We start from the raw sequence: 26,503 nt of genomic DNA on the forward strand, positions 1-26,503 counted from the left end.
GGGCTAGCTGAGTACCCGGCCTTGCCTGGGTATGTATTTACTCCGAACTTCTGTTAGTCCATTTCCTCCTTCCCCCGCTCTCTGCCAATCTCCTCCACACCCTCCCCACTCTCTATCCATCTCGTACTGCCCCTCTCTCTTTCGCTCTGCTCCACTCCCATTTGTCCATATGCACTTACCCCCACTGTCCATCAACTCCTTTCCCCCCTGTCCATCTCATCCTCCCCCTCCATCATCTTCTCATCCCCACGAAGTTCATCTCCTCATTTCTCCTCTCTCCATCCATCTTCTCATCCAACCTCTCTTCGTCAATCTCCTCCTCATCCTTCTCTTCGTCCATCTCCTCATCCCCTCTCTTTGTCCATCTCCTCCTCATTCCTTTTTTTCTCCATCTCCTTCTCTCCCTCTCTCTCTACTCCTCCTCTTTCCTTTCTGTCAATTTCCTCCTCCCTGCCTCTATAAATTCCCTTCTCACCCTTCTCTCTCCATTGTTATAGTAGTATGGCTATGTGCAGTGAGGATGTAAAACCAGACTATGCATGGTCCAACACCTGTTCCCAATGAAAATTAATGCCAATAATCACTATGAACATATTCACGATCAACAGGAATTCTCAAAGTTCTCAGGCAACACAGATTTACCTTATACTTGTTGTAAAATGCATGCAAATAATTGAATAATTGAACATACTTGTGCTAATGGCACCCCATCCTTAAAACGATTCTATGGAAGGCAGAACGATACCATCAACTGCTGCTTTAAGTAAGAATACACGAGCACATGAGAACAGCTCAGAAAAACGTAATAATTTTCAGAAATGACTGTGGGATGAAAATAATAAAAGAGAAATTTAGAATAACTATGTGTTATTATCGAACAAACATACGAAAAATTGCAGCAACAAAGTTAAATTTGTTCTCTAATAGACCACTTGGAGTACCATTCCGCAAAAATATTTGAATCAGAGCAGAAAAGGAATCCGACAAAATCTTAAATTCTCTTAGTTATATTAAGTAAGTAGGACAGTAATGTATGCCATGATCTACATCCATGGATGAACAAATGAAATACTGATATTCAATCTTGGACGTGGTACAAAGCATCTCGCTTTGATCAGCAGATTTAAGCTAGTACGCCTCTGTAGAGTTGAAAACTCTGCGAATGAAATACACTGGTAAAAAACTGGTGCACTATGAAGGAATTGCCTGGTTCAAATGGCTCTATGGTCATCAGTCCCCTAGATTTTAGAACTACTTAAACCTAACTAACCTAAGGACATCACACAACACCCAGCCATCACGAGGCAGAGAAAATCCCTGACCCCGCCGGGAATCGAACCCGGGAACCCGGGCGTGGGAAGCGAGAACGCTATACATGACCACGAGATGCGGGCAGGAATTGCCTGAATGGAACGAAAATCGGTAGGTGTGATGTACATGTACAAACAAATTACTACAATTCCAGAAAATTTGGATGATTTGTTCGAGAAAAAGAGCTTCACAAATTGACCAAGTCAACAACGCGTTGGACCACCTCTGGCCGTTATGAAAGCAGCTATTCAGCTTGGTACTGAATGATGGAGCTGTAGGATATCCACATGAGGGATGTCGTGCAAAATTCTGTCCAACTGGCGCGTTATATCATCGTAATCCCGAGCTGGTTGGAAGGTCCTGCCCATAATCCTCTAAACGTTCTCAACTGGGGAGAGGTCCGGTGACTTTTCTGGCCAAGGTAATTCTCTCCGTATGCGGGCGGCCATTATTTTGCTGAAATATAAGCCCAGGATGGCTTGTCAAAGGGATCCTGCTATGGAAAGAGACCTCAGTACCCTTCGTTGTCCGGCAGTATGGCTGGTGACATTCAGGTTGGCACCCCACTGATGTCTGTGGTGTCTCCAGGCAGATCTTCGCTGGATATCGGGCTTCTTCACTGAGGGAAGTTCTACTCCAGTTAATGAGATTTACGACCGAATACGTACCTGGAGACGCCCTGGACAGCCATGGGATGCCAACCTGACTGTCGCCCGCCATATGGCCCGACAACTAAGAACGATGGTCAGGGGTGCCATTTCTTTTCATAGAAGGATTCCTGTGGTAGTCGTCCGCGGCACACTTACTGCACGGCGACGATGTTCTACGCCTCGTTTTGATGTCCCGCAAGGCAAGCCACCCAGGGCTTACATTTCAGCATGATATTGCCCACTGCGCACGGTGAGAGCTTCTAATGCTTGTCTATGACATCCAACAAAACTATCAGTCAATGGCAAGCCGAATAACTCCTTGCATAAGGACCGTAATTGAAGCAAAGCGTTATTGACTTACCCAATTTGTGAAGCTGCTTTGCTTTAATAAATCATCCAATTTTTCTGAAATTGTTATCATTTGTTTGTATATACATGTAAATTACATCTACCTATTTCCGTCTCATTAAGATAATTTCTTCGTGGCGCGTCTTTTTCGAGTCTTAAGATGAATTCCACCAATGTCCCATAGTGCTCAGAGCCATTTGAACCAATAACCCCAAAACCATTGCTGAGCTGAAAACAGCCATTCAGGAGGTCATCGCCAGCATCGATTTTCCGACACTTCAGCGGGTCATGCAGAATTTTGCTATTCGTCTGAGCCACATCATCACCAATGATGGCAGGCACATCGAACTTTTGTCATAGCCTGAATCAGAATATCTGTAGTGACATTTGTATGTTGAATAAATTGTGTGCGCTTCGTAGTTTGTAACTAATGTCCGTTTTTTGTTCACATTGTTCAATAATTGTCACCGTGTACTTTCTCTATGAAACCAAAGACTGCGGAATTCGTAACAGACAAGATCCCTGTATAGGTTGTCTTTGCTCCTCTCCAACGAGTAATAACTCGCACAAAGATAAATGAATTGAAAGACTTTTCTAGAGGATGGCTTTCACCACGTACGTGGTACGACACCGAAGGACGGTTTACAGTCCTGTGCGGTCATCCAGATTTAGGTTCTCCTTGGTTTTTCTAAATGACTTAATGCTAATGCCGTGACGGTGCTTTTGAAAAAAACACGGCCGATTTTCAGCCCCAAACTTCTCCAATCCGAGCTTGTTGTCCGTCTCTGACGACATCGTCCTCAAGCCGACGTTAAACGCTGTTCAACCTTCTTCCATCTAATATGGGAGCGCTAGGTTTTTTAATGTCTTTTCATTCCCATATCCTGCATTCACGACACTGAGTGTGTACTCAACCGTCTCCCCTGCGTAGTTAGGCACTACAGAACAGCTGGAGTGTGTGAACCCACACCAAATAGGGCTACAAACGATACTGAAAGCGTGCAACGAAGGACACCGAAAATTGTCTCAGGTTTGCTTGGTACGCAAGAGAACGTCAAGAAACTGCTGAAAAATCTAAACTAGCAGACACCAAATATCTCATGAAAGCATAAAAAGTGTCAAAATACAGTATTTCTAAAGGAATCTAGGAAATACGCTACACCCCCTACGCACCGCTCCCGTAGGGCATGAAGACGAGATTAGACTAATTACTGTACACAAGGAGTCATTAAGAGCTCCATACGTGAAAGGAACAATGTTTTGCGGAGTATGAATTTAGATGTGAAGGAGGGCGTCGAATAATAGTCTTGGTAAGAACCAAGGCGTGATGGACAAGGTTGCATTACTTTCAAACACTTGAGAAAACGATGGTAGAACTACTGATTTTATTCATTTGTCTTTTACATAAATGTGGTAATCACACCAAGGAAAGCCCCTCAAGTTACGAAGCTATCGCAAAATTTGAATGAAATCCGGAGAACCTTACTAGTTTGATCAAATAAATGTAAATGTCGTGTGACTAGGGCCTACCGTCGGATAGACCGCTCGCCGGGTGCAAGTCTTTCGATTTGATGCCACTTTGGCGACTTACGCGTCGATGGGGATGGAATGATGATGATTAGGACACCCCAGAGTGGTGAAAATCTCCGACCCAGCTGGGAATCGAACCCGGGCCCTTAGGATCGACAGTTTGTCGCGCTGACCACTCAGCTACCGGGGGTGGACACTGGTTTGATTTAAAGTTGTGGAGTGGCCATATCTGTAAAGCGTGAGGATTTCGTTCTGGACCTGGTTGGTACCTTTATGTCTTCAGAAGATCACACAAACGTGAGAAGGCTGATTTCAAAAGCGACGCCATGGCGGCACGTGGAGGCCGTGCCGAGAGGTCACGCGTGATCTGCAGATTGCTGCAGCCTCAGCTACTGCTGAACTAGAGGCCACCGAGGTTATCTCGGACTTCTGCCTGCAGTGATGCTCTCACTGGATCTCCTTGCGTGGGGGCGGAAGCTTAACACGAGGAGGCAGAATGCTGAGTGCAGGAGCTACGCATATCTCGCTGCCAAATATCGATATTTTCATATGTAAGCCACCTCATGGTGTATGGCGAAGTGTAGTTCTAGTATCACTATCATCCATTTCGTCCCTTTTCCTGTTCCATTCGCGAATGGTAGCTGGTAAGAAACGCTGTCTGTAAGCTCCCGCATTAGATTTATTTTTTGGTTTTCCTGTCGTGGTCATTTCACGAGATGTGTGTGGGAGAAATTAAGATGTTGGCCTTTCTTCATTGTTCTTTATGTAGAGCGCTGTAGTAGGATCACTTTTCAAACTTTAGCCTGTAGCCAGCCCTGTAGTGGGAGTTTAATATATTTTCTTACTGCATTTTTAAACGCTAGCATTCACTTTTTGTGTGCTGCAGTCATTTTCCGGAGTTATAAAAATTACTCTGGAAAGGTAAGGTTTTCCTAAATGTGCAAAAGTGTTCCGGGTACGACATGGTCGTGAACCTGGAAACGATATTCTGTTGCAATTTAAAACTGTTGCAGTCGATAAAATCCTGACAGTATGAGGTTAATAGCCTATCTATTACATTATTAAACTGCTACACACCAGCTATTAGAGACTGAAATCAAATTTATAAATTTTTTTTTTGTAATTTTTGGTAGTTTTCTATGGGACCAAACTGCTGAGGTCATCGGCCCCTAGGCCTACACACTACTTCATCTAACAAACTAACTTACGCTAAGGACAACGGACAACACACGCGCCCATGCCCATGCCCAAGGGAGGACTCGAACCTCCGACGACGGGGAAGGGGGGGGGGAGGGGGTGCGAACTGTGGCAGGGAGGCCGCGCGGCATCAATTGTAGTACAAGTATTATCTAAAACCAGTTACAAGTCTGAGGACGTTGCTGCAGCATAAACGCAACGTAGCGCGACTCAAATGCTGGTGTATAAACACCGACATGTAGGCAAGCGATTAGTATAGCATTCGTATCTTTCCGACGTGCGTGCAGTTAATGCGGAAACATGAACTATGTGACGTTTTTACCAGATGCTCCCAAACAGGACCAATGTGCTGTTATTATTTTCTTGGCTGCAAAAGGACAAACACCGGTAGACGTCCATCGGAGAATGAAGAATGCGTAGGCCCATGGGGCAGCATTTCTGTCGAAAATCACCGTTATCGAATCAAGACAGGGTGTGGTACTGCTTCATGATAACGCACATCTCCGTATCGCAAATGTCGTAACGCAGACGTCAGGCCAAATGAAGCACGAGACTGACTAGCACCCGCCCTATAGTCCTGATCTCTGCCCATGCGATTATAGCACCATCGACACCTTAAAAAGGGCCTTGAAGGGTCGACGATTTCAATCGGGCGAGAAGATGTACAGCAGGCGGTTCGGGACTCCTTCGCGCAGCGGAATACGGTGTTTTACCGAACGAGTATCTTCGACCCGGTGAGGTGATACGAGACTTCTGTCCATTCAGCAAATATTCACTCATTAAGTCGCTCCCTTTGTCAGAAAAGTCGGAAAACGAATTTGTTGGTCATTGAAGACCACTCACTCCCGACTTCATTCGCGTAACTCCTTTTTAAGCTGCAGTTCCGCCAGCCAGCGCCCACGACTTCCGTCGTAAGCTCGTGATGGTTGGCGGCTGGCTCCCAATTTCGCGAGCTCCAAAACCACTTCTCAGAATTATTTTGCAAGCAGAAGGTTCGTCCATTTAACATCCAGAGCAAAACGTAGGCACATCAATTGGCTGTCTCGTGCTAACTCTCGCAGTACTTGGTGTAAAGCTCTACTTCCTCTCAACCCTTTGAGAATTTTCTTTTCCAAAAGGTGTCAAGAAACACCAGCAACCTTGTGAAAATAGGTTGCCCATGGAGACAGAAGGATCGGATCAGACCGCTACAATTTACCTTCTGGCCAGCCAATCATCTCCAAGTCCCCAGCCTCCGAAATCGGAAAAACCGATACTGGGGTTCTGCGAGCAACCACCACTAACCGAGCGAAGGGGCCACAAACTGGTGTGTTACAACTTCTCTGTGATATTCTGTCTTCCAAGACTGTTATCCCAGCAATGTGTTGGCGGCTGGCTCCCAATTTCGCGAGCTCCAAAACCACTTCTCAGAATTATTTTGCAAGCAGAAGGTTCGTCCATTTAACATCCAGAGCAAAACGTAGGCACATCAATTGGCTGTCTCGTGCTAACTCTCGCAGTACTTGGTGTAAAGCTCTACTTCCTCTCAACCCTTTGAGAATTTTCTTTTCCAAAAGGTGTCAAGAAACACCAGCAACCTTGTGAAAATAGGTTGCCCATGGAGACAGAAGGATCGGATCAGACCGCTACAATTTACCTTCTGGCCAGCCAATCATCTCCAAGTCCCCAGCCTCCGAAATCGGAAAAACCGATACTGGGGTTCTGCGAGCAACCACCACTAACCGAGCGAAGGGGCCACAAACTGGTGTGTTACAACTTCTCTGTGATATTCTGTCTTCCAAGACTGTTATCCCAGCAATGTGTACAGAAGTGTTTTGTGAAGTTTGCAAAGTAGGAGAGAGGTACTGTCAGAACTGAAGCTGTTAAAGAGGAAGGAGATTGTATGTTGTGCATTGATAGATCAGTCAAGCATCTGGTTTCCAGTCGAATTAATATATAGTCACGGTATACCACTACATCCATAGTGGATAAGCTTAATACACTCTTATCTGGCAGGAAGTTTCAAAATAGCGCGCATTTCTCTGTAGTGTAAAAGTTCCATTCTGCGGGAAATTTACTTATTCCCTTTATCCAACAGAAGCAAAAATAATGTATCTGTAAATAGATGCGATTCAGACAATCACTATCCGTAGAAGCTTTTTCGTAAGTGAAGTTGTGTAACATGTTTAAAGAAATTGAAATGAAAATCTCTATTTTACTTTCGTAAACTTTTTGTAAGATGTAGGAATTAAAGATAAACGATTTGAAGGCTACATTTTTATTGTCTGCGTTTGGCTGATGTTCAGATCAACGACTGGGTACATGATTGCTTAGTTCGTATTTGTCACACTGATAACACAAAGGTTGTAGTTTGATCTCCAGGTGGTCCTTAGATTCATGCAGATACTTAACTATGGTAATACTTTTTGTACATTCAAAAACAAAAAACAAAAATGCGCTGCTCGTGGTCTTGCGGTAGCGTTTTGCTTCCCGCGCACGAGGTCCCGGGTTCAATTCTCGGCGGGGTTAGATATTTTCTCTGCCTCGAGATGACTGAGTGTTGTGTGTTTTTCATCATCATTGACTCGCAAGTCGCCGAAGTGGCGTCAACTAAAAAGGACTTGCAATACGGCAGCCGAACTCCCCCGCATGGGGCCTGCCGGCCAACAATGCCATGTGATCATTTCATTTTTTATATCCAAAATGCCTAGTTGTAGCTAGGTGTCCTCACGATTGACTTTGTGAAGTTAAGGGCAGACTATCACAAATAGACTGTGTCTGGTAGTGCAATGTGATTACGAAACCTGCAGACTGATGATTGCTTTATCTTCTTTCTTAAAACTTGTGTATCCTCTGTAGTTTCTTGGATGAGGCCTTATGCATGAGTAAGCACCCACTTTCTCTGTTCTTCTCGTCTACTCTCTTGTCCTGTCTTCTAGTTTATGATGGGAATTATTGAATGAACAGCCACGCCCACACATTGAAGCAGACACCGAGGAGAACACGAGAGGATACTGCAAGTTGTGTGTGGGGTTGTTCCAGATGGAGAACGTGACGTACGCCAAGTCGCACACGCAGGTGGTGAACAGCTGGTGGGACAAACTGCCCGACGTGGCGGACGACGACGCCTACCGCGAGTTGCCACTCAGCAAGCAGACCACCATCCTCAAGCTGGACGACGGCCTCGTGAGTACCTCTATCCAATTGCTGCGGGAAGGGGCTAGCTAGAAGACACTCGGGAAACTAATGGTTATTGAGATTTGGACCATTCTGACTTCTGTAGCCACCTATTCGTTGACACCACACGAGGTGCTCTGTGATGTTAGCACTCATACCTAAACATCTTTCGGCCCTCCTCAAAGAACCACAAACTCGTGAGAAGACACCTGGCTATCCCCGGATTTGGTCACACGCATGGGGCACGCGCTCGTGTAATGTTATCGATTGCTGAGAAAAATACCAATGCCTTTAAATGTTGCCACAGTCATAAAGCTGAGGGATTATAAGGATGTAGTACGCTTTTTTAAACATTTCATATAGAAATGTATAATACATACTTAGTTCACGAGCACATCGGACTGGCCGTAACAATCGTAACATGAAGGCATAAAATGGTAAATTAGTTATCTCTAACTTTAAAAGCCGTAAATTATTATTATCATTTATATTCCGTGTTGTACAAACACAGGGTGTACGAAAAAGGTATACCCAAACTTCCAGGGAACATTCCTCACCCGTAGAGGAAAAAAGTATGTTATATGGACATGATTCCCAAAACGCTTTATCTCCTTGTCAGAGCTCAGTTTCTACTACTCTTCAACACATTAATCATGGGAAACATAGGAAAAGAACGTATCAATAGAGTATGAAACACTATCCTAAGTGAAATGTTCAAAATGCCCTTTGTTAGCAAGGATACGTGCATCATCCCGCTGTCGCAATGAATCCCTGTTGGGCTGACGTATCAGTGGGAAATTGTGTACTGTTCCACAGCCTTCCACAATATGGACACGAAGACTCTGTACATCTTGTACCGGGAGCTTTCAAATACCCCACAAATAAAAGTCTAGTGGGCTTACATCCGGAGAGCGTGGAGGCCAAGGGATTGGTCCACTTCACCTATCCGTCTGTAACAGACTCTTATTTAGAAGCCTACGAACATTTAAGTCGAAATGAGAAGGAGCTCCATCGTGCATGATGTACATGTTTTGTCGCCGTCTTAGAGGCACACGTTCAAGCAGAACAGGAAGAGTTTTTTGTAAGAAGCATGGTAATTTTCTTCATTGAGCCTGGGTGGAAGAACACGAGACCCTAACCAACAGTCACCAACAATGAAAATCTTCGTTGATGACGCGATAGCACAATTTCGTGAGGATTATCGACAGCCCATACGTGATGATCGTGAAAGTTTCCCATCTGACCACGTTGAAACGAAGCCTCACCCGTGAACACAACATTTACGCTAAAGTGACGGTTGACACATTGTTGAATGAACCACTCACAGAAGGGTACCCGTGCAGGAAAATCAGCCGCTGATAGTGCCTGCACGCGCTGTACATGGTACAGATTTAGTAGTTTCTCTGTAGCACTCCCCAGACAAGTCTTGTGGTTAACATTAATTGTTACAGCCAATTGTCTTACGCTGACACTAGAGTTTTCGTGAACTGCACGAAGAAGTTCCTCCTCCATTTGAGGTGTCTTCGTTCTTCTAGGCTATCCCACCTCCATAGTCGCGAGCAGTATACTTAAGCTTCCCGTGCTCCCTAACACAATCAGTTGCTTCAGACGCTCTCCTGTCGAGGCACCGTCGGTCTGGAAATCTCACCCGATGCAAACGTTCAACGTCACAGCCATTACCATCTGCTAATCGGTACAGCAAATGGGTATCTGCCAGCTCCACAACTGAGTATACTTCCATTGCATTATATAGTAAACAAATTCCCTGACGTGAACTAAACAGTCGGTCCTACGTGCTTGATACTGGCAGAGCGATGAGGTTGGTCGTATATCCAACAAGCAATTAAATGAGTCACCTGTAAATATTCTTTCGTTCCATCGGAACAACAAACACTGGCGCTAAGAGTTACAGCTTACTGTAAATTCTAACCGAACGTAAGCAAGAGGATATTTTGAACGTTTCATTTATGGTGGTACGATTTGTTTCTGCATGTTTCCTATGATTACGAGGTGGAATCTAAAATTTTCGGGACTGGTGCTGCCATCTGGAAAGTAGGAGTAGTACGAGGGCAGTTCAATAAGTAATGCAACACATTTTTTTTCTGAAACAGGGGTTTTTTATTAAGCATTGAAATATACCAGGTTATTCCCCAATCTTTTAGCTACACAACACTATTTTTCAACGTAATCTCCATTCAATGCTACGGCCTTACGCCGCCTTGAAATGAGGGCCTGTATGCCTGCACGGTACCATTCCACTGGTCGATGTCGGAGCCAACGTCGTACTGCAGCAATAACTTCTTCATCATCCGCGTAGTGCCTCCCACGGATTGCGTCCTTCATTGGGCCAAACATATGGAAATCCGACGGTGCGAGATCGGGGCTGTAGGGTGCATGAGGAAGAACAGTCCACTGAAGTTTTGTGAGCTCCTCTCGGGTGCGAAGACTTGTGTGAGGTCTTGCGTTGTCATGAAGAAGGAGAAGTTCGTTCAGATTTTTGTGCCTACGAACACGCTGAAGTCGTTTCTTCAATTTCTGAAGAGTAGCACAATACACTCCAGAGTTGATCGTTTGACCATGGGAAAGGACATCGAACAGAATATCCCCTTCAGCGTCCCAGAAGACTGTAACCATGACTTTATCGGCTGAGGGTATGGCTTTAAACTTTTTCTTGGTAGGGGAGTGGGTGTGGCGCCACTCCATTGATTGCCGTTTCGTTTCAGGTTCGAAGTGATGAACCTATGTCTCATCGCCTGTAACAATCTCTGACAAGAAATTGTCACCCTCAGCCACATGACGAGCAAGCAATTCCGCACAGATGGTTCTCCTTTGCTCTTTATGGTGTTCGGTTGGACAACGAGGGACCCAGCGGGAACAAACCTTTGAATATCCCAACTGGTGAACAATTGTGACAGCACTACCAACAGAGATGTCAAGTTGAGCACTGAGTTGTTTGATGGTGATCCGTCGATCATCTCGAACGAGTGTGTTCGCACGCTCCGCCATTGCAGGAGTCACAGCTGTGCACGGCCGGCCCGCACGCGGGAGATCAGACAGTCTTGCTTGACCTTGCGGCGATGATGACACACGCTTTGCCCAACGACTCACCGTGCTTTTGTCCACTGCCAGATCACCGTAGACATTCTGCAAGCGCCTATGAATATCTGAGATGCCCTGGTTTTCCGCCAAAAGAAACTCGATCACTGCCCGTTGTTTGCAACGCACATCCGTTACAGACGCCATTTTAACAGCTCCGTACAGCGCTGCCACCTGTCGGAAGTCAATGAGACTATACGAGACGAAGCGGGAATGTTTGAAAATATTCCACAAGAAATTTCCGGTTTTTTCAACAAAAAAAAAGGGTTGCATTACTTATTGAACTGCCCTCGTAGATCTTAGGTGACGAGAGCTGCATATCTGATGAGTCAGTGTGCATAGTGGCATTCAGCTGGGAGGACGTCTTGCGTGTCCACAGTGATTTCCGTAATATCTGTGTTTGATGTGTAGAGATTTTACGATGGATCCGCGAACAGAACAGCGCGTGTTGAAGTGTGCACAGACCTTCGTCAGGCCGCATCTGATGATCCAACCTTCTTGTCACGGGTTATCACCGGCGATGAAAGCTGGATTTACGGTATGACCCAGAGACAAAGCGACAATCGTCCCAGTGGTAGGGCACGGGCTCTCCAAGACCCAAAATAGCGAGACAGGTGAAGAGCAAAGTGAAGAGCGTGATCATCGTTTTCTTTGATACCAAGGGAATTGTTCACAAAGAATTCGTCCCACACAATCAAACAGTGAATTTCGCGTACTACTGAGACGTTTTGCGACGGCTCTGTGAAAACTTGCACCGATGACGACCCGAACTTTGGCGTCAAGCGAACTAGCTGCTGCATCACGACAGTGCACTCTGTCACACGTCCTTGCTCACCAGGACCTTTTTGGCAAAAAAACACTGTACTCACCAGATTTGGCACCTTGCGACTTCGCGCTATTACTAAAACTGAAACTCAAGTTGAAAGGCCGTCGGTTCGACATTCTAGAGAGGATTCAAGAAGCATCGCTGGCGGTGATCAACACCCTTAAAGAACAGGACTTCCAGAAAACGTTTGACCAGCGGCAGAAGCGCTGGGACCGGTGTGTACGTGCAGATGGGAACTACTTCGATGGTGATGGTGACCATTAGTCCAAGGGTAAGGTTTTCAAAAGACGGCAGCACCAGTCCCGAAAATTTTGGATAGCACCTCATAATATGATTATGAAGGGCAGTAGAAAATGAGCTCTAACATGGAAATAAAGTGTTTCCGGATCCCTGCCCATACAACATTTTATTCCTCTGTGACGGATGTTTCCTGAAAGTTTGGCCATGCCTTTTTGTTACACGCTGTATAAGTACCTTTAGATCTATCTTGATGCAAGATACCGCTTTTGACAATTGACCTAAATATGTTTTAGCAACTTTTCAATAATATTTGGATTTTCTATTTATTTACTTGTTTCATATTTATTGAAACTAGTTTCTCAAATGATGAAAGTTTTGGGTGACTGAGAATAATAACTAGTACTAGTCCCCTTACTGAAAAGTCAGCTAACGAAATGTTTGAAAACATCAACAGTTTGTCGACGTCTTCACTTCTCCTCCTGGAGCCCCACAAGCTATACGAATAGCTTACTCAAACAGTTTCCTGAAAGTTAAGTACGAGAAATAGAGAGTACTAAGGTTTTGGGACTACTGGTAGAGCACATCAGTTGGGAAACTCACACCTTACTATTGATGATGCTTCTTAGTTCAGCTCTATTTGCATTACCCATGAATACTTTTATACGTGATTTAGAAATGAAGAAACTAGTCTGTCCTGTGCATATCCATTCAATAATGAGTTAGGAATCATTTTTGGGGGAACATCTTAGACGGATATCATTTGCAGAATACCGAAGCATGTTATAAGAACTATATCTGGTGTTAGTTCTAGAACTTCCTGCAGAAACCTCTAAAAATTCTTTAGTTTCAGAACCTTTTCACAATATATTGTTATTTATATGGTATTCAGTCCGCAGACTGGTTTGATACAACTTTCCGCGCTAGTCTACCTTTTAAAAGCCTCTTAACTTCGACATAAATATTGCAGTCTTTATCCACTTTAACCTGCACTGCATGTCTTTGAGGAAAAATAACGGCTGTAGGTTCCATGTACTTTCAGCTGTTCGCAGCAACAACATAGCAAGGCCATGTTGACTAGTATCACAAGACCAGATCAGTCAATCATCCAGACTGTTGCCCCTGCAGCCATTGAAAAGGCTGCTGCCCTTCTTCAGGAACGAGGTTAGTCTGTGCTCTTCACAGCTAATGCGCTGATGTGGTTACACGGCTCTCTATCGTCGAGGCACGCAAGCCACCGCAGAGACGTCCATGGTTCGTGCAGGATGGTTTCACTATATGTATATTCGTTAATGTGCTTTGTCATACCCAATATTTCTTTTTTCCCCAGAATAATGAAAAACACGAATAAACGCTAAGATCAAAAACTTCTACATTGACTTCGTGAGATTAAGATTAATAGAAAAAATTCAGACACATGGTTACACTCGTATTCAGAAAACTGATGTAGCGTATTAAATGTCAGTTGTGACAAAGCTATGTTTACTCTACTCAGAGACTTGAAAATGGTGCAATTTAACACTGAGATTGCAAATAAAATACTACATAAATATAAGTTAATTACCTTCCGGTTGAGCAGCTTCATCTACTCCACTGAATAATGCCTTCACAGGAACTCTTAAAATTATTGTTTTAGATTATTTTATAGCCAGTATTATCACTGTAATAGAACAATCATTCGTAATATTAAATAAGTTCATTACAATGGAAATGAGTAAAATGCCCATCTTTGACTTGATTTCACGTCCCTGACAACCCTCTCAGTAGGACCCATGGAATACCACTACTATTACTATTGATGTAATGTAGAGATTTTCTAGCAGATTCGGACTATTAATTTGTACGAGAGATATGTTCAAATAGCTCCGTTGGTTATAGCATTCAACTAAGAAGGCGAAGTTCCAAAAAATGGTTCAAATGGCTCTGAGCACTATGAGACCTAACTTCTGAGGTCATCAGTCCCTTAGAACTTAGAACTACTTAAACCTAACTAACCTAAGGACATCACACACATACATGCCCGAGGCAGGATTCCAACCTGTGACCGTAGCAGTCGCGCGGTTCCAGACTGAAGCGCCTAGAACCGCTCGGCCACACCGGCCGCCGCGAAGTTCCAACTTGGATTCAATTTTCGTCACAATGTTGTTAATTACCAAAGCTTTATTGCAACGTACCTTATCCTAGGAATGAAAGAATTGATAATGACCTAAAAGCTTAACGCCATAAAACACTAAACACTAAACTAGACATAAAAGGTTGTCTAAAATTTAATGTTTCCATTTCCGACATCCACAGCGTCAAGAGTGCGCCGAGAATACCAAATTTCAGGCATTACCTCTCACCATAGACAACGCGCTGGTCGACAGTCTTCACTAACGACCGAGAACAGAGGCGTTCCGTAGAGTCGTCAGTGCTAAAAGACAAGCAGTTCTGTGTGAAATCACCGCAGAAATCGATGTGCGACGTACGACGAACGTATCTGCTAGGACAGTGCGGCGAAATTTGGCGTTAAAGGGCTATGTCAGCAGGCGACCTACGCAAGTGCCTTTGCTAAGAGCACGACATCGCCTGCAGCGGCTTTCCTGGGCTCGTGACCGTGTCGGTTGGACCATGGACGACTTGAAAACCTCGGCCTGATCAGATGAGTCCCGATTTCAGTTGGTAAGAGCTGATGGTAAGGTTCGTGTTTACATGGAATGAGCTGGGGTCTCTGGTCCAACTGAACCGGTCATTGAGAGGAAATGTTTATGTTCGACTACTTGGAGACCATTTCCAGCCATTCGTGGACTTCATGTTCCCCAACAACGATGGAGTTTTTATGGATGACAATACGTCATGCCAGAACATTCTGGACAGTTCAGCGAAAACTTTGGCCACCCAGATCACCCGACGTGGATCTCATCGAACATTTATGGGGCGCAATCGACAGGTCAGATCGTGCACAAAATCCTACGCCGGCAACACTTTCGCAGTTATGAATGGCTATAGAGGCAGAATGACTCAGTATTTCTGCAGGGGACTTCCAGCGACTTATTGAGTCCCTACCACCTCGAGTTGTTGCAGTCGGAGGTCCAACAGGATATTAGGAGGTATCCCATGACTTCTGTTATCGCAGTATATACAGGGTGATTTAAAAAGAATACCACAACTTTAGGAATTTAAAACTCTGCAACGGCAAAAGGCAGAGCTAAGCACTATCTGTCGGCGAATTAAGGGAGCTATAAAGTTTCATTTAGTTGTACATTTGTTCGCTTGAGGCGCTGTTGACTAGGCGTCAGCATCAGTTGATGCTAAGATGGCGACCGCTCAACAGAAAGCTTTTTGTGTTATTGAGTCCGGCAGAAGTGAATCGACGACAGTTGTTCAGCGTGCATTTCGAACGAAGTATGGTGTTAAACCTCCTGATAGGTGGTGTATTAAACGTTGGTATAAACAGTTTACAGAGAATGGGTGTTTGTGCAAAGGGAAGAGTTCTGGACGGCCGAGAACGAGTGATGAAAATGTAGCACGCATCCAGCAAGCATTTGTTCGCAGCCCAGGAAAATCGACTAGCAGAGCTAGCAGAGAGCTGCAAATTCCACAATCAACTGTATGGAGAGTCCTGCGAAAAAGGTTAGTTATGAAACCTGAACGTCAACTACCCGAGGCGATGGATCGGCCGCCAGGCAGCCCGAGACAGAGCACTTCATCACTGGCCTCCAAGAAGCCCTGATCTTACCCCCTGCGATTTTTTCTTATGGGGGTATGTTAACGATATGGTGTTTCGGCCACCTCTCCCAGCCACCACTGATGATTTTAAACGAGGAATAACAGCAGCTATCCAAACTGTTACGCCTGATATGCTACAGAGAGTGTGGAACGAGTTGGAGTATCGGGTTGATATTGCTCGAGTGTCTGGAGGGGGCCATATTGAACATCTCTGAACTTGTTTTTGAGTGAAAAAAACCTTTTTAAATACTCTTTGTAATGATGTATAACAGAAGGTTATATTATGTTTCTTTCATTAAATACACATTTTTAAAGCTGTGGTATTCTTTTTGAATCACCCTGTATTCGCAGTGGCCGCGCGGGGTAGCCGCGCGGTCAGGAGCGTCTTTAACGGTCCACGCGGCTCCCCCCGTCGGAGGTTCGAGTCCTCCCTAGGGCATGAGTGTGTGTATCGTCCTTAGCGTAAGTTAGTTTAAGTTAGATCAAATAGTGTGTAGCCTTAGGGACCGATGACCTTAGAAGTTTGGTCCCATAAGATCCTACCACAAATTTCCAAGAAATTATTGTCAGTGCCCGATTTGTGACGGTACACCGTGCCAGTACCTCCGACGAGAAAAAGCGTTAAAATTACGTTTTAAGACTTCTAAATTTAAAAAGCGCCACCTGGAAGGTTACTGTACCGGACGATCCTGTCTTTCAGTGCGAATGCACACCATGGTCGATCTCTTTCAGGAATCAGGAACGGTGAGCAAGGGGTTCACGGGTAGGGGTCGCTACGTCAGTAGTAACAAGTTGGGAATTTGTGACGGGTGGAGGCGGGAGGGGGACGTGCTCTGATGGCCGAGGAGGTTGCCACTCATGTGAAGTAGGGCGTCCAGGTTCGAGTACCGGTCGGGCACAAATTTTCAACTATTACCATTGATATATTTCAATGCCAAATGCGTCTTGTCATTGAAACCTGTTAGTGATTAGTTGTATGGCGGTAGGATTGAACAAGGTGTCTGTACACACACATACAAAAACACACACACACACACACACACACACACACACACACGCACACAAACACACACACACACACACACACACACACACACAAACACACACACACACACACACACACACACACACACACACACACACACACACACAAAAACACACACAAACACACACACACACACACAAACACACACACACACACACACACACACACACAAAACACACACACAAAAAAACACACACACAAACACACACACACACACACACACACACACACACACACACACACCCAAACACACACACACACACACACACACACACACAAACACACACAAACACAAACAAACAAACAAACAAACACACACACACACACACACACACACACACACACACACACACACACACACACACACAGCCACACACAAACGCAGAGGGCACTCGTCTGACACTACTGAAATCGCTAATGGCCGTGGTTTCGGGTCAATGGAATGCACACTATAGTGCATCTGGCTCGGAGCTGCCCTTAAAGTAAGCGATTTGTAACAGTTGGTTGCGTCACTGTTGTGCCAACTGCTGCTCGAATTGCTGCTGTAGACGCAATACGATGCGACAGAGTCATACGCCGGACTCCATGGTCGATCAGCACAGAAATTAGTATAACATGTTGATCGATGTAGTATGCCGCTATGCCAACTTGTTTAACGGAGAACTCAATTATAGTTGGTGGTAACTTCTGTCTACCCTCGATATGTTGGCGGAAATACATATTTAAATTCTGGAGTGGACATAAAAAATAGTCTGGAATTTTACTGCGTGCTTTCTCAGAAAATTATTTTGAGCATTTAATTTAGGAGTATGCAGGAACTGTAAATGATTGCGATAACGTACTAGATCTCTTAGCAACAAACTGTACTGAGAAAATGAAGAGTATACAGGGTTTAATGAACCCAGGGTCGTTGTATCGAGACTGAATACCACAGCATCCAAGCCTATCAAAATAAAACTTAAAATATACCTATTTAAAACTATTGATAATTTGCCTAAGAGACAGTCTCCATTCCTTCCAAACTATATAACCACAGACTAGGTCTGGCTTAAATTCAAGGAAATAGTACTGAGGACAACGGAGAGTTTGATACGAAGCAGATTAACAAGAGACGGAACAGATATACCGAGGTATAAAAATCATGTCAGGACAATGTAGCGGAGGCAACGAAAAAAGCATACCATTTTAAAAGAAGCTCGAAATTCAACGTGGACCTCGGTGCAAGATGCTTTTAATAGTTTCCGAGACGAAACTCCATCTCGAAATATGACAGAAAACCCAAAGAGGCTCGGGTCGTATGTAAAGCATACCAGCGGCAATTCACAATCAATACCGTCACCGTGCTGTGGCAACGGCAACGTTGTCGATGACAGAGCCACTAAAGTGGAGTTTATTTCTTCTTTAAAGAAGTAGGTACCTTCGGTGGAGCGGAGCAACTTAGTCACTCAATAGAAGGGAATCTTTTGGCCCAGATTACATACAAGTTAGATTCCTTTCAGAGTATGCTGTTGAAATAGAATCATTATTAACACTCATATACAACCGTGTGCTTGACGAAAGATCCGTACCTAAGAACTGCAAAGATGTACAGGTCACACCAATATTTAAGAAAGAAATAGAAGTAATCAGCTGAATTATAGATCCATATCACTGACATCGATTTCTAGTAATATTTTAGAACATCACTACCTTTGAACATCTTGAAACACCTCGAAGAAAATTATTTATTGACACGCAGCCGTCACGGATTCAGGAAATATCGTTCTTGTGAGACAACTGTGATTCGTGATTTCCTATCGAAAAGGTCACAGTCCGTAGTAATTGAAGGGAAGTCATCGAGCGAAACAGAAGTTGCAGTGATGTTCCTCAAGCAAGTGTAACCTCTTCTGTTCCTATTGTATGTAAACGTTTTAGGAGACAGTCTCAGCAGCCCTCTTAACTAGTTTGCAAATGATGCTCAGGTCTACTGTCTAGTAAAGTGGTTAGAAGATCAGAAAGAACTGAAAAATAATGTAGACAATATTGGTATGAAGTGAAAAGCGCCAATTGACCCTAAACACTAAAAAGTGTAAGATCCTCCATATGATACTAAAAAAATTCGTTTAATTTCGGTTATACGGTGCATCACAAATTTAAAGGTTATCGCTTAAAATTACTTACAACTTAGAGTAGGAACCATCACATAGAAACAGTTTTTGGGAAAAGGAACCAAAGACTGTGCTCTGTCGTTAGAACTCTTTCTGAGATGCAGCAAGTCTACCAGAAAGACTGGCCGGCCGTTGTGGCCGAACGGTTCTAGACGCTTCAGTCTGGAACCGCGCTGCTGCTACGGTCGCAGGTTTGAATCCTGCCTCGGGTATGGATGTGTGTGATGTCCTTAGGTTAGTTAGGCTGAGGTAATTCTAAGTCTAGGGGACTGATGACCTCAGATGTTAAGTTCCATAGTGCTTAGAGACATTGATCCATTTTGAAAGAGACTGCATACACTACGCTTTTCTGTCCTCTTCTGGAATACTGCTACACTATATGGGATTCTTACCAGATAATGTTGACAGAGGACATCGAAAAAGTGCAGAAAAAGACAGCTCGTTTTGTATTATCGCGAAATAGGGGAAAGAGTATCAGGGATATGATGGATGTGTTGGGGTGGCAATCATTAAACCAAAGGTGTTTTTCATTACGACGAGATGTTCCCACAAAATTTCAATCACCAACTTTCTCTTCCGAATGAGAAAATATCTTGTTGGCACCCACCTACAGAGGGAGGAATGACTAAGGTAATAAAATACGATAAATCAGAGCTCCGAAGGAGAGATTTAGTTCTCAGTATTTCCCGACGACCCATTCGAAAGTGGAACGCCGATAAATAGTCTGAAAGTCGCCCTGTGAACCGTCTACCAAGCACTTAAGTGTGAACTGATAGTACGCATGTGGACGTCGATGTAGTAACACAGGATATTAAAAAGTATGAAAAGTATACAGTACTGAAAAATTAAATAAAATGAATAAAAAAGCAAAAGTTTGCGTCAGTGTGGACCCACCAATTCGTAATTGTTTTCGAGAGACAAGAACGATACGAGAGAAGGGATTACAGTGTGCAGTGGCGCAGTATAAAGGGAGTCATAAACCTTTAGAGCCACAATGATGCAGAGGCAAAAGGTTCCTAATAGATTATTTTGAGACAAGGAACCAGTGGTCGGAAATGAATTTTTCAGGATTTATGAAATGTTCTAAGAACACTAGAGCTAGGCACGCGTTTGTAAACTGCTTAGTTTTATAACAGACAACTGCCTACCACATCGTAGAACGTAACAAAAATACCATGAAATCTGACGGTCACTCGAAAAAAGTTGCCTAATATGAGTCTAAAACCTACTTAGACTTTTTAAGCAGTTTCAACGTAGAGAAGATTATTTCCGCACTTGGTGCTTGTCTTCGGTATTTTGCGAGGAAGTGCGTGTACAGCAAGCTGCGCCAGCGCGTCCCACGGCTGTCTGGCAGCTATCGTCTGTAGTCCGCGCTTTCCGCCGAGCGCAGTGAAAAACAAGCCTCGTGGAGATTGCGCATACCAGCTAGGCTTCGCTTCTTACTGCACAACAGGCGTGACACCCTGCGAATGTCCACCAGTTGTACAACTGCCCGTGTGAGCGGAAATCTGAGACACCGTGCGCTGGCCGCGCTAGCAACTATGTTGCTACTTCACTCGGAAACAACACTGCGCTCGCAGGAAAAAGGATACCTGTTGGAGCACCGGATAAATAACAGGCGGGTTTGGTGTTACTAGAGAAGTGCAGCGAGGAGGAACAAAATCTTGAGGTTCGCCGGTGGCATTGTAGTTCTGCCAGGGATGGCAAACCACGTAGAATATCAGTTGAGCAAAATGGATTACGACTCGAAAATGTGATATAAGACATAGTCGTAAACAAAGAGGTGGGGAGGGGTAGAGGGCAAATGGCCCCCTCCCCTTGAATCTGGAGTACAGAGCTTCTATTCACTACAGAATTCTCTTTCACCTCTGGAAGTGATTTCTCGCGATTTCGCGAAAACCTCTCTTTTGCCAGTTCTACCACCCCCTTAGCGTATTCATAGAGACATGGCACTCACTTCTTGAAACTGACCACCTTGTATATATAAAAAAAAAATCAGTTTTAGAGTCTTGCCCACCCTAGCCTCTCTCTTTCCCTGGATAAATACCTGCGGGCGCCCATGATACAAAATGAACATCAACAAAAGTAAAACAAGGATAATGAAATGTGATCAGATCAGTAGATGCAGAATGAATTATATTGGGAAACAAGACATTAAAAGTTTTGCTTCTTGGGCAGAAAAATACTGTAACAGATGATAACCGAAGTAGAGAGGGTACAGAATTCAAGCTGACAGTAACAAGAAAAGCAATTCTCAAAAGTTGAACATTTTAAACTCTAATATAAATTTAAGTAGGCAATGGAGAAAGGCACAGCAATCGTTAGCAAAATCCGTCGTTTCATTACAGCAAATCTAGATTTCGCTATCTTCAGTGCTAAATATTACAAAACAGAAGTATAAACAACAAATATAAGATAGTTAGCAACGAGTCGTTAGTACAGACATAAGCACCACACAGTTAGATACCATCTAAAAACCGGTGACAGGACCCGCAGTAAACAATACTGGTTGATACAGAACATGCAGAAGTCTAACATGAACTAAAGCTGTTGCTTACATGATTGAAAAGGAAGAAAATGTGACGTCAGAGATCAGTGGAGCCCTTTATTGATGCGCGGGTGAATGATTAAATAATAGCGAAGTTATACAATTATTATTAAAAAAATAGAAACACAAGCAGTTGTTAATCATAGAAAACAGATCACCTGTGTGGAGCCATAGTATAGTATGATCAATAACAGTAAGTATAGGGTAGTATTTAACGTAGCTTTGCATAGCAAACTAATGGAAGAAGATCCATTTACAATTCCATATAACAGCGAAAAGTATAATATTAAAATAATCTACTAAAATAATTAAAATATGAAGGAAGCTCTCGGCATAAACTAAAATCATACAGATGGTAAAAATACATCTCTGGGCTTGAAGAATAATCATGTGGAATGAAACAGACTTACAATGTCTACTGGTATGAAGGTAGCCAGTGGCACATACAAGATGAATAAATGCAGTAATGTATCAGAGATACGGGAAATAAAATACGTCCAAACAAACTGGAGTTATGTGAGGCCGTAGATATATTAAAAATACGCCCTCTTTGGGCTAGTGTAAGTCATAAAATTAACAACGGCATGAGATAACCAGGCATAGTGTATTTTTTTGGCATTATATCTCCAGAAGCAAATAAAAATACTAAAGTAGTAAGTAAGTTAAAGAAGCATCCATAAAAGTTATAATGTATCGGCTTGAAAAGCCAAATAACTCACGGACACTATATGTATTTCCGATATGCGCCATACTGTGACTATAAGAAAAAGGAGAAAATATAAAAATGCAAGGAGAAAATATAAAAATGCAGTAAATGAAGCAGGCAAAAAGGAATACAAACGTCTCAAAAATGAGAACGCAAGGAAGTGCAAAATGGCTAAGCAGGGATGGCTAGAGGACAAATGTAAGGATGTAGAGGCTTATCTCACTAGGGGTAAGATAGATACTGCCTACAGGAAAATTAAAGAGACCTTTGGAGAAAAGAGAACCACTTGCATGAATATCAGGAGCTCAGATGGAAACCCAGTTCTAAGCAAAGAAGGGAAAGCAGAAAGGTGGAAGGAGTATATAGAGGGTCTATACAAGAGCGATGTACTTGAGGACAATATTATGGAAATGTAAGAGGATATAGATGAAGATGACATGGGATATATGATTCTGCGTGAAGAGTTTGACAGAGCACTGAAAGACCTAAGTCGCAACAAGGCCCCGGAAGTAGACAACATTCCATTAGAACTACTGATAGCCTTGGGAGAGCAAGCCCTGACAAAACTCTAACATCTGGTCAGCAAGACGTATGAGACAGGCGAAATACCCTCACACTTCAAGAAGAATATAATAGTTCCAATTGAAAAGAAAACAGGTGTTTACAAATGTGAAAATTACCGAAGTATCAGTTTAATAAGCCACGGCTGCAAAATACTAACAGGAATTCTTTACAGACGAATCGAGAAACTGGTAGAAGCCGACCCCGGAGAAGATCAGTTTGGATTTCGTAGAAATGTTGGAACACTTCAGGCAATACTGACCCTACAACTTATCTTAGAAGATAGATTAAAGAAATGCAGCCGCGCGGAATTAGCCGAGCTGTCCAGGGCGCTGCAGTCATGGACTGTGCAGCTGGTCCCGGCGGAGGTTCGAGTCCTCCCTCGGGCATGGGTGTGTGTGTTTGTCCTTAGGATAATTTCGGTTAAGTAGTGTGTAAGCTTACGGACTGATGACCTTAGCGGTTAAGTTCCATAAGATTTCACACACATTTGAAGGAAATTCAATCCTACAATTGATTGATTTGTGGTAAGATCTTATGGAACCAAACTGCTTGGGTCATCGGTCCCGAAGCATACAAACTACTTAATCTAACTTAAACTAACTTACGCTATGGACAACACACACACTCATGCCCGAGGTAGGAGTCCAACCTCCGACGGGGGGAGTCGCGTGGACCGTGACAAGACGCCCAAGACCGTGCGGCTACCCCGCGCAGGCAAACCTACGTTTCTAGCATTTGTAGACTTTGAGACAGCTTTTGACAATGTTGACTGGAACACTCTCTTTCAAATTCTGAAGGTGGCAGGGGTAAAATACAGGAAGCGAAAGGCTATTTACAATTTGTGCAGAAACCAGATGGCAGTTACAAGAGTCGAGGGGCATGAAAGGGTAGCAGTGGTTGGGAATGGAGTGAGACTGGGTTGTAGCCTATCCCCGATGTTATTCAATCTGTATATTGAACAAGCAGTAAAGGAAACAAAAGAAAAATTCGGAGTAGGAATTATAATCCATGGAGAAGAAATAAAAACTTTGAGGTTCGCCGATGACATTGTAATTCTGTCAGAGACAGCAAAGGACCTGGTAGAGCAATTGAATGGAATGGAAAGTGTCTTGAAAGGAGGATATAAAATGAACCTCAACAAAAGCAAAACGAGGATAATGGAATGTAATCGAATTACATCGGGTGATGCTGAGGGAATTAGATAAGGAAATGAGATGGCTAAATGGCTCCTAGCACTATGGGACTTAACTTCTGAGGTCATCAGTCCCCTAGAACTTAGAACTACTTAAACCTAACTAACCTAAGGACATCACACACATCCATGCCCGAGGCAGGATTCGAACCTGCGACCGTAGCGGTGCGCGGTTCCAGATTGAAGCGCCTAGAACCGTTCGGCCACCGCGGCCGGCAGGAAATGAGACACTTAAAACAGTAAATGAGTTTTGCTATTTGGGGAGCAAAATAACTGATGATGGTCGAAGTAGAGAGGATATAAAATGTAGACTGGCAATGGCAAGGAAAACGTTTCTGAAGAAGAGAAATTTGTTAACATGGAGTATAGTTTTAAGTGTCAGGAAGTCTTTTCTGAAAGTATTTGCATGGAGTGTAGCCATGTATGGAAGTGAAACGTGGACGATAAGTAGTTTAGACAAGAAGAGAATAGAAGCTTTCGAAATGTGGTGCTACAGAAGAATGCTGAAGATTAGATGGGTAGATCACATAACTAATGAGGGGGTATTGAACAGAATTGGAGAGAAGAGAAATTTGCGGTACAATTTGACTAGAAGAAGGCATTGGTTAGTAGGACATGTTCCGAGGCATCAAGGGTTCTCCAATTTAGTGTTGGAGGGCAGCGTGGAGGGTAAAAATATTAGAGGGAGACCATGAGATGAATACACTAAGCAGATTCAGAAGGATGTAGGTTGCAGTAGGCACTGGGAGATGAAGAAGCTTGCACAGGATTGAGCAGCATGGAGAGCTGCATCAAAACAGTCTCTGGACTGAAGATCACAACAACAAAAACAAGAAAAATGCTTTTTATTTGACGCATTTCGCGATGGATTGCTGTTCTTTTTTCCATTTCCAATTTTCAACCACCGCTGCGCACAACGGGATCATATGGATTCCAATCTAATAAATTTAAGCGTTGATTCCTTCACACTTAAATTAATTAGATTGAATATTGGCAATGCGAAAAGAACGGCAGTCGATCGCGAAATCCGTCAAATAAAAGGCCTTTCTCTTACAGACACAGGATGATACATATCGGAAGTATATATCGTGTGCGTGAGTTGTTTGGCTGTTAAGTATTTTAAAATATTTATCTGGAAGGTAGCCTTGTACGGATGTAAAATGTGGTACAGGGAGGAAGAGAATAGAAAAGTGGCTCTGAGCACTATGCGACTTAACTTCTAAGGTCATCAGTCGCCTAGAACTTAGAACTAATTAAACCTAACTAACATATGGACATCACACACATCCATGCCCGAGGCAGGATTCGAACCTGCGACCGTAGCGGTCACCCGGTCCCAAACTATAGCGCCTAGAACCGCACGGCCACTCCGGCCGGCAAGAGAATAGAAGCTTTCGAAATGTATTACTCCTGGAGAATGCTGAGGATTATGTGGGTTGATCGGATAGTTAATTAGAAGGCACTGAATCCAATTGGAGAGAAAATAGAATTGTGACACAACTTGACTGAAAGAAGGGATCGAACTGCGCGGAGTGGCCGCGCGGTTGGAGGCCCCATGTCATGGATATCACGGCCGCTCCCGCCGGAGGTTCGAGTCCTCTCTCGAGGAGGGTGTGTTATTCTTAACATAAGTTAGTTTAAATAGTGTGTAAGTCTAGGGATCGATGACCTCAGCAGTTTGGTCCTCTATAAATCCACACACAAAGAAGGGATCGGTTGATAGGGCATATTCTGAGACATCAAGGAATCGTCAGTTTCGTAAGGGAGAGTGGTGTGACGGGTAAAAATTGTAGAGGTGGACCAGACTTGACTACAGTAAGCAGCTTCAAATGGATGTAGGTTGCAGCAGTAACGCAAAAATAAAGACTAGTGTTGGATAGATAGCGTGTAGAGTTGCATCAGATCTTCCGACTGAGGACCACAATAACAACAAAGAAGCTTCGCAACAGACTAAGTACGATTCTTCTGCTTTTTTTTAAATTCTTTATTTAACCATCAATGATAATTATACAGCATAACCCACTTCCTTATATGATTAGTTGGTCCTAATTTGTAAGTTTGTTCGATATCAGTTGCAGCTAATTACAATTTAGTTGATTGTGAGCTACAGTTATACTCTGATTACAATGGGCAGCTAAATTCTTACAAGTATTAGTATTTAATTTCTAAGATCTTAACTAACTCTACTGCCAGCAGCGTCACAATTGTGTCATATATATATATATATATATATATATATATA

General features: G+C 43.5%; 1 protein-coding gene across 1 annotated transcript in view; it reads left to right on the top strand.

Annotated features, from left to right (window-relative positions):
* Nucleotides 1-26,503, top strand: part of LOC126470722 (vitellogenin-like) — a 451,798-nt gene that overhangs the window by 72,274 nt on the left and 353,021 nt on the right. Inside the window, exon 5 of the mRNA XM_050098725.1 lies at nucleotides 8,058-8,201. Coding sequence (XP_049954682.1) covers nucleotides 8,058-8,201 — 144 coding nt within the window. The remainder of the gene's footprint in view (nucleotides 1-8,057; nucleotides 8,202-26,503) is intronic.

This window comes from Schistocerca serialis, chromosome 3, assembly GCF_023864345.2.
Source record: "Schistocerca serialis cubense isolate TAMUIC-IGC-003099 chromosome 3, iqSchSeri2.2, whole genome shotgun sequence".
Classification (NCBI taxonomy): domain Eukaryota; kingdom Metazoa; phylum Arthropoda; class Insecta; order Orthoptera; family Acrididae; genus Schistocerca; species Schistocerca serialis.